A 9331-nucleotide genomic window follows, 5' to 3' on the forward strand; every position below is an offset into this window, starting at 1 on the left:
TTTTTTCAGGGTTGGAGCTGAACTCTGCAGGACTGCGGCTCTCTAGGACCGAACTTGCCTATCCCTGGTCTAGCTTGTACTTACTTGAACAATCTTTGTCTATTTGCCTTAAGATGAATCGCTTGATGTATTCCCCAATTGTAAGTCGCTTTGGATAAAAGCGTCTGCTAAATGAATAAATGTAAATGTAACATTTTCTTTATCTGATCTCCCAACGTGATCTCATGATAATTCGTATGTATTTTACGTAAAATGTGGTTCTATAAAACGTACATTTACTTACGTTTTTACAGGCACTAAATCCCTAAAAATCTAACAGAAAGGCTTGCATGCCTTGCTTAGACAGACTAAATATGCACTAATCTTCTGATCTATCTGTTAAAAAGCATGGTTTGTTTTACACAAACGTTATGAAATGTTTTTATTTAGAAAATAAATAAAAGTGTTGCTCACACAGCTTCAGTTCATTATGACTAATGAGTATAATGTGTTAAATATATCATCACATACTCAGTCTACATTTCAATTTGCACATAATATACCTGTACATACAACTGTCTATTGTTATATACCTGTACATACAATTGTCGATTTGTATATTTTTTTTATTCCTTATTTTACTTGTTCTATTTATTATTATATGTGTTTTTTTTTGTTCTGTCACTGTCATTCTGTTACACTGTGGAAGCTTCTGTCACGAAAACAAATTCCTCGTATGTGTAAACATACCTGGCAATAAAGCTCATTCTGATCAAAAGTGAATCTCTCTAGCTCTCTATCTCTCTCTCTCTGTGTGTGTGTGGCTGAAGATTGTTCTATCCTGCTACACAGGTACTGTTTACTGTTTAGTAATTAAACTAAAGTTGAATTAAAATAAAATGTGGTACAGTCTATTAAAGCAGTATATTTGAAACTGACATATACAGTGTCCTTTTGTGTATTATGTTATCAGGGAAATGCTATAAAAACCAAAGAGGAAATTCTAAATAATTTCATGTAAACACAACTCGTATAGCCAGACTTTAAATACATTAAAGTCACTCAAATAGAACAGTTATGGTGAAAGCCAGATTGTATGAGATTTTTTTTTTAATGTCCCCTATATACCTGGTGCATCAGTATTCCTTTTATAAAATATTTGGCATATACAGGCCTATCTGTTCTTCTGCTAAACAAGTGCATTTTTATCCATAATAGTAATCTAGCTTCACTCGCAAATCAGTTAAACTGGACATTGAAACAATTTCTCAGGCCAAATTAGGCATCATGTAAATAGCTGAATGTCTCCGGGAAGATGGTGTCCTGTCTGCCAATCTGCAATCTCCTTAATTGTGTTTAGAAAACAACAAGGAGGGGGGGGGGGACTCCCGTTCCTTTCATACACAAGGACCAAGCAAAATCAAAAATGTATATAGGAAAATCCATCCAAAAATATAGGCAAATTGGAAAATGTAATGGTATCATATATAGCGCTCAAATAAACTTGATGTGCCTAATAATAATAATAATACACCAACATATGTAACATAGGCGATGATATTCTGCACTGAAGTGGAGGCAGCAGTTCGGTATCTTGGGTATTTCGCATGTCAGTTGTAATTTTTTTCGATTCAAATAAATACACTTGTACTTTGCTTGCGATGGGGAAAAGGACACCCTTTGTATTTCAGGAAACTCTATATCCATTTCCATTTCCACCTCTCTCTAGACAATGCGATTGTACCGGACTCTGAATTACGTCGTAAGGGTAAAAATAACTGGACTATATAAACCGACAGCATCAGCTTGTACAAATGCTGCTGGTTTGCGCGCGCAGGACAGGAGAAACAGCACGCGCAAAACGTTTCCATATTTCTCTGCACATAGTTAGCTTACGGCTATGAAATATTTAAAAGTATTTTAAATACTGTTTTTCGTTCTATCTACGCTTTATTTGTGTCAGGGATGTTAAAATGTCTCGTCCTTGGCCTCAGGTGGAATAGAGTTTTTGGTTAAAGCTGCCCACCTTGTCTCTAAACATAAGCCCGAGAGCATTAGGCCATTCATTTGCATTTTAATCAACTGACAGAGGAGGTCTATTGACTCAGAGATCATTAACTAACATGTACCTGCATTATTGAACATTGAGATTATCATGTTGTTTCGATGGCTCCGAGATTTTACTCCTGGTTGTTCAAATGCTAATTAATTCTGGAGAAATTAATACCTATATCAGACACATGAGATCAGGTCCATTTAAATACGAATGAAGCGGTGAAACTCACAACAATGTAGCTGGTTTATTGAAACTTTTGGTTCCATGTTATATAAATTATGTTTGATTTATTTTTAATTTAGCATGTGGGTTTTTATTTTCATCTGGTTTTGTTTAGCATTATTTGCAGACCCTATAAATAATAAATAATTTATACGGATTATTTTCAACACTTTTTAATCGATTTTTCAAAATATAATTTACCAAAATTATGTTTAAACGACCCTCCAATAAACTACAATTAGTCTCACCGAGCAGGGGGGTTGTGGCGCCCCCTTCAGAAATAACACTCAGAATTCAGAAACTGAAAGAAACTTGGGGGAAAAAATCTAATAAATTACATATCACTTGCATAAGCAAAATGATGTGGATGTGAAAGTGTTTGTCGTTGAATCATAGCCTATGATTATATGATATGAACTGAATTATCCTTAAATATAGTGTGATTCAATTTTTACAATGAAAACACAATAGCAGCTCCAGCATGCACATTTTAGGGTGCTTGAATCTCTATAATTGATCCTGTAGAACATACAGTATTTAAGCAATCTTCGTAATTTAATGGAATAAGGAGATACGGTTAATTAAAGGCCAAATTATCAATTGTGCTTTGACAATATTTACATGTTGTTAAGGGTAGCCAGAGTAAACCTGATAGGCTACAACTACATGAGCAACGTCACGAAGGCACGCCCCCGCGACATTCAGACCCTCCTTATAATGGGACAGGTAGGATCCAGTCAACGAATTACAGACGCTTTGTCTATCTCGGACTGAATGAGAGTGAACAGCTACTGAGTTCCCTAACATTTGCAACATGGCTCTTGCAGATGCGATGTTGCCTTCGATAAATACTTTTGCAAGTAACCAGATGTTAGACGAAAAGCAGTCTGCAATTGTTCGGGTGAGTTCAGCTTTTCATTTAAATTGAAGGTATAGGCTATTTCAATTGTATTTTGCAGCCTTTGAATTATGAGGGTATTGTGTAGACTAGGTTCTAAACGTTTATATATAGGCCTATATATATATATATATATATATATATATATTTAACTAATCACGGGAGTTACAAGTTATTGATTAATAGAGCTATTACAAATCGTGTTCGTATTATATATATATATATATATATATATATATACACGTTTAACTAATCACGGGAGTTACAAGTTATTGATTAATAGAGCTATTACAAATCGTGTTCGTATGAAGATGAAAGTGCATTCGTTAGAATTATTATCCTACTGTACATCAGTAAAACATAAACAGCACAGGCTACTGTCATTATTTAGCGCGTAATTATACATATACATGTCAAGACCATAGCAAGAATAATAATAAAAAAAAGTTAAACAAAGTAAGATAGGTTAGTTGACGACGTTTGGCTGTGTTGTGAATCCCAGTTGCGCCGAACATTTAATTTTTTAAGTTGTCTCCCCTGAAAGTCATTATTCACGCACTGTACAAGTATGCTACATTTTTATAAATAGTATGTCTGTTTAGTAGGCCTATATATATTTTAAATAATTTGATGGTTTAATCATCAAGTTTTGATTCCCCCCCTTCAGGACTGGAGAGCTGACCCAACTAAAACTAGCGCGACAGTTGGAGACGTGAGACCCCTCATCGAGGTGGAGTTCAGCATTGTTGAATCTCCACCTTTGGCCAAAGACGAGGATGATCTTTCCAAGTTTTTGGATCTAGAGTTCATTCTGTCTAACTATGTCACGTCTGACACCGACAACTCAGCGCAGCAGCCGCCCGCCTATTCTCTACCGGAGTCCCCAGAAAGTTGCAGCACCGTGTACGACAGCGATGGATGTCACCCGCCGCCGAACGCGTATTGTGGCAACACCTTTAACGCGCGTCCCGGTCACAGTCTGGTAGCCGAGCTGTTTACTCCGGACGTGAATTATCACGGCGACTCGCATGAAAATATTTTAAAAGGGCATTTAGACAGGCTGGAGTACACTGAACTAAGGGCTCTGAACTCTCGAAACCAGGCACATGTGTCCAATTCTAATAACGTGGGATACAAAATCAAAAGTGAAAACCACGAGCAATCCTGCATGATGGTAAACGACTACGTGGGCCATTATTATGGACAGCAGCAGCACCAGGCTTATGGGCTTCACGTGCAACAAGATGTGCCTCGGGACATTTTAGCGAGGAAAGGCTGCGTCCAAACAGAGATGAACTCTCACCATCATATTGACATTGCACATCAACAGCAGTTCATGAATGGCGCGCCTTTTCTACCTCAGTACGCCCAGCATCAGCAGTATCACGGACATTATAACATGTTTAGCGAACCATTGCGGGCAAATCACCCGGCCATGCCAGGTGTGATGCTGACTCCACCATCCTCACCCCTCCTGGGATTTTTAAACCCAGAAGACAGCAAGCCAAAACGAGGGCGTCGGTCATGGGCACGAAAGCGGACAGCGACGCACAGCTGTGAGTTCCCCGGATGTGGGAAAACGTACACGAAAAGCTCCCATTTGAAAGCGCACATGCGGACACACACAGGTATGTTGCGGAGTTTTATAGGCTACATGTCGTTTTAACTTAATTCCTCACTATAAACCGTTTAACCAAAGCTTGTACCCAGTAATAAACGTTTCCTCCCGTTCTGTTGACAGGTGAGAAGCCCTACCACTGCAACTGGGAAGGCTGTGGCTGGAAGTTCGCCAGGTCAGATGAGTTGACGCGCCACTACAGGAAACACACCGGACACAGGCCGTTTCAGTGCCACCTGTGCGAGAGAGCGTTCTCCCGCTCAGATCATCTGGCTCTGCACATGAAAAGGCACATGTAAAAAAAAAAAAAGAAGAGAGAGACTATATGTATTTTAAACGACGAAAGGATTTTATATTGTTAAGACAGTTCCTATTTTGGGACAGCAGTTATATGTGAATAGCAGTATAATGTCATTTGATTTAAATCATGACAGTATTTAATAGAAGGACATTCTTGTTCATTTAGAAGCTAAATTATGTAGTGCTTTCCCAGATGTATAAAAACGGGGCAGGACCCAAACTTTTGTAAATATTTTTTTTTAATTCTCCATTTATACATTTGTATTAAGTCAGGGAGTATTTTTTATGGATTTTCAGAAGAATTAAAAACATTGTCTTTTTTTGTATACTCGGCCTTTTCTCTCATTTCTTTATGTTTCTTGGCGAGTTACCACCGTGAATTGTATTAAAACTATATCTACGCAAAGAACATATAGCGCAAATGATTTCACTAGGCAAAATAAGTAAAGCGTCATGTAAATTTATAATAGAAATGTTAAAAAATATCAAATCAAAAGGTCTACACTCTTCTACACATATTTAGATTTGCCCATTACTGTCTACAATGTAACTAAGCCACTACTTATCCTTACTGTTACCAAAACTAAAATCAAGCAATTAACTTATGTAACATCACCATCAACAATTATAATAATCACAAATGTTGTAAAAAATTACTTAAGCAGTTCAGAACACCAATAGTATGCATAGTGTTACTGCTACTATTCTTGAAAAGCTACAGTATATCGCCCTCTACTGTCTAAAAACAGGTAGGCAGTTTAGTCACAAAATCTCATATTTGTCAAACCATTGGAAGATTGTCAAGTTATTTTGACTGACCTGAATTTTATTACAAATATTTACAAGAGGCACGTGTGTCAGCTTATGATAAAACAAAAGCCAGAAGTTCAGCAATACCTAGAAACTGTTCATAATTAAACAAGAGATCTGTTAAATGTATTAGTGTAATTTTTTATTATTATTAAATCTGTATTTGTTGATTTAATTTATTTAATTGTAATTTTGTAGCTTCTTTGCCTCCTTTCTTAAATCTGCCTTTACATACTACCTGGCTATTGTAAAATTGTAAGAGATTCAATAAAGAGAAAACAAATTTACAACAAAAGTTTTAGTGCAGTCTCCCTCTGCTGACAGGAAAAAGGCACATGTAAAAAAAAAAAAGAAGAGAGAGACTATATGTATTTTAAACGACGAAAGGATTTTATATTGTTAAGACAATTCCTATTTTGGGACAGCAGTTATATGTGAATAGCAGTATAATGTCATTTGATTTAAATCATGACAGTATTTAATAGAAGGACATTCTTGTTCATTTAGAAGCTAAATTATGTAGTGCTTTCCCAGATGTATAAAAACGGGGCAGGACCCAAACTTTTGTAAATATTTTTTTTTAATTCTCCATTTATACATTTGTATTAAGTCAGGGAGTATTTTTTATGGATTTTCAGAAGAATTAAAAACATTGTCTTTTTTTGTATACTCGGCCTTTTCTCTCATTTCTTTATGTTTCTTGGCGAGTTACCACCGTGAATTGTATTAAAACTATATCTACGCAAAGAACATATAGCGCAAATGATTTCACTAGGCAAAATAAGTAAAGCGTCATGTAAATTTATAATAGAAATGTTAAAAAATATCAAATCAAAAGGTCTACACTCTTCTACACATATTTAGATTTGCCCATTACTGTCTACAATGTAACTAAGCCACTACTTATCCTTACTGTTACCAAAACTAAAATCAAGCAATTAACTTATGTAACATCACCATCAACAATTATAATAATCACAAATGTTGTAAAAAATTACTTAAGCAGTTCAGAACACCAATAGTATGCATAGTGTTACTGCTACTATTCTTGAAAAGCTACAGTATATCGCCCTCTACTGTCTAAAAACAGGTAGGCAGTTTAGTCACAAAATCTCATATTTGTCAAACCATTGGAAGATTGTCAAGTTATTTTGACTGACCTGAATTTTATTACAAATATTTACAAGAGGCACGTGTGTCAGCTTATGATAAAACAAAAGCCAGAAGTTCAGCAATACCTAGAAACTGTTCATAATTAAACAAGAGATCTGTTAAATGTATTAGTGTAATTTTTTATTATTATTAAATCTGTATTTGTTGATTTAATTTATTTAATTGTAATTTTGTAGCTTCTTTGCCTCCTTTCTTAAATCTGCCTTTACATACTACCTGGCTATTGTAAAATTGTAAGAGATTCAATAAAGAGAAAACAAATTTACAACAAAAGTTTTAGTGCAGTCTCCCTCTGCTGACAGGAAGTCACACTACATCAAAACACATTGCTTTGTTCAGTTACATAATGTCGAATATAAAACAATTACTTTCCATATTCAAATACATATTGAAATACAATGTCAAAAGATATTTCAGCAATTAGAGCACAATGCAATGTCGCACTGCAGAGTTTGTAATATAATCATTGGGTCATTCTGTGTCAACTCAACCAAAGACCCCTCTGCTAAAAAAAAAATAATAATAAAAAAAATGGTTGGATAATGGTGAAAGAAAATCATAAATTAAGAAGAAAGCCTAACTAGTTAATAGATGTAGTCTATATATTTAGACCACCAAATTACAGGTGGGTAAAAATGACTTTAGAAAGAAGGCAGATTCATTATGTTATTTTAATACAGTGACTGGTAGGTCTATTAGTAAAATATGTTGACTTTAGCAATCTTTGTTGCATTAAATGCCAATGGTGACAGTTCAAAAATGGAAAAAAGTTTGCATGTCTGTAACTCGAGATGTATTAATGATATCTTAATATCCTTTGATTTTTGACCACTGAACTCGTGTACAATTTAACAATTTATTGTTGAAATCTTTCTGAAGTCATTTTACTCCCCAGTAATCTGACTCCAAGTTGTCTTTTTGACCCCCCTCTACCAAAACGTGGATTACTCACTAAATATACACCCATGACATTTATTATTTTGGTTTTCACCACTATTTATGTTTGTTAAAATGTTATCAAAACCAAAAATTTGAGCCGGGGATGTTTCTGAAATTTGGTTGATTTGACACGGAATGTTTAATTAGTCTTTTGGTAAAGTTTATCCGAAGGTATCAATTTCTACCACGAGATGGTAGTCTATCCTTCGCTTTGTCTCTGATATTACACCAGCTGATGCAATGCCACGCATAGTTGAGCACACACACACTAGGCTACACTAACAAAGATGCTGCAAGTGTTCAGATGTACTGGTGAGCAAGATACAACTTTAAAAACATATTCATCTAACTTTGAGCTATAGCAAGAATCCATTTAAATGTTTTTAAAAGTAACTGTATTGCTCCCAATTTTCTCAAAAAGTCATTCAACTATTAAAACGTCAAGGTTACTACTGAACTATCTAATGACTTAATTATCTAAATAATGATGCAGACAGAATATGCAGATTTATTTGAAAAATCGGACTTTTTGTGGGATTTGGTCTCACAGCTTTCAAAGGTTTCCTTTGACGCTAATAATCATGCTCCATTTTCATAAAGAGACTTATGACTTAGCTGTTTACATTAGTGGAGAACCAATGACTACAAAGGTTAAACTATTTTCTGTTTGTGCAAGGCACACAATGATGTTGTGTATCAAGATAATTTAGGTTAAGGCTTAACTACCAGAGTTAGAACCATGATCTTCTGCCTCTTGGGAGAAACAATGTAATATGTGTAGTTGTGTATTTAGGCCATTCCCTCTTTAGAGTGGTAAACTAAAGGGACTAATGGCATACCATATATTTGACAGCTGTATCACTCAGTAGAATCTTGTCTTTTGTATTGCTAGCATTTGTTAAACCCACCGCTACACTGCGCAACGGCGCGTGAATGGGAAAGCGTGTGTATCCTCCTTATACCGTCTCCCAGCATCATTTATTAGAGAATAAAAAGGTAAAGAATACGTGTCTGTCACTATATGTCCTCATTTCACCCATGATATTCATTCCACGCTCACGTAACGTTAAGTTATTGTGTTGGCAGCGAACTGGGTTGCTATGCGACAAGGCATTATGTTTAAGGTTTTGGCAGCACACCTCGCACTCTTTTTTTAATTTTTTACATTTGTCATATTTGAAAGGATTCAGAAGCAAAAAAAATAGCTGATTTGGGAAGTAGTAGTCTAATAAAACTCCCAGAGCTTTATTTGCAGTGTACATCCGTTACTCAATGACAATCGCAGGTCTATTGTCTACAGGAAACATCCGTCCATCAACCGCAGCAACGCACGTGC

General features: G+C 35.6%; 1 protein-coding gene across 1 annotated transcript; it reads left to right on the forward strand.

Annotated features, from left to right (window-relative positions):
* The first annotated feature begins 3002 nt into the window (after window positions 1-3002).
* Window positions 3003-5399, forward strand: LOC107599908 (zinc finger protein 530-like). Its single transcript, XM_016291628.1, has 3 exons — window positions 3003-3158; window positions 3823-4783; window positions 4897-5399. The coding sequence occupies exons 1-3, from the start codon at window positions 3072-3074 to the stop codon at window positions 5070-5072; spliced, it is 1224 nt and encodes a 407-aa protein (XP_016147114.1). The 5' UTR covers window positions 3003-3071; the 3' UTR covers window positions 5073-5399.
* The last annotated feature ends 3932 nt before the right edge of the window (window positions 5400-9331 follow it).

Source organism: Sinocyclocheilus grahami, unplaced genomic scaffold (genome assembly GCF_001515645.1).
Source record: "Sinocyclocheilus grahami isolate Dianchi unplaced genomic scaffold, SAMN03320097.WGS_v1.1 scaffold274.1, whole genome shotgun sequence".
Taxonomy (NCBI): Eukaryota; Metazoa; Chordata; class Actinopteri; order Cypriniformes; family Cyprinidae; genus Sinocyclocheilus; species Sinocyclocheilus grahami.

Bases quoted from the DNA above. Each gene is read 5' to 3' on its own strand.
- LOC107599908 (XM_016291628.1), top strand. From the start codon at position 3,072: ATGGCTCTTGCAGATGCGATGTTGCCTTCGATAAATACTTTTGCAAGT. The intron at 3,159-3,822 runs GTGAGTTCAGCT...CCCCCCCTTCAG, and splicing joins AGCAGTCTGCAATTGTTCGG to GACTGGAGAGCTGACCCAAC. The intron at 4,784-4,896 runs GTATGTTGCGGA...TTCTGTTGACAG, and splicing joins GCACATGCGGACACACACAG to GTGAGAAGCCCTACCACTGC.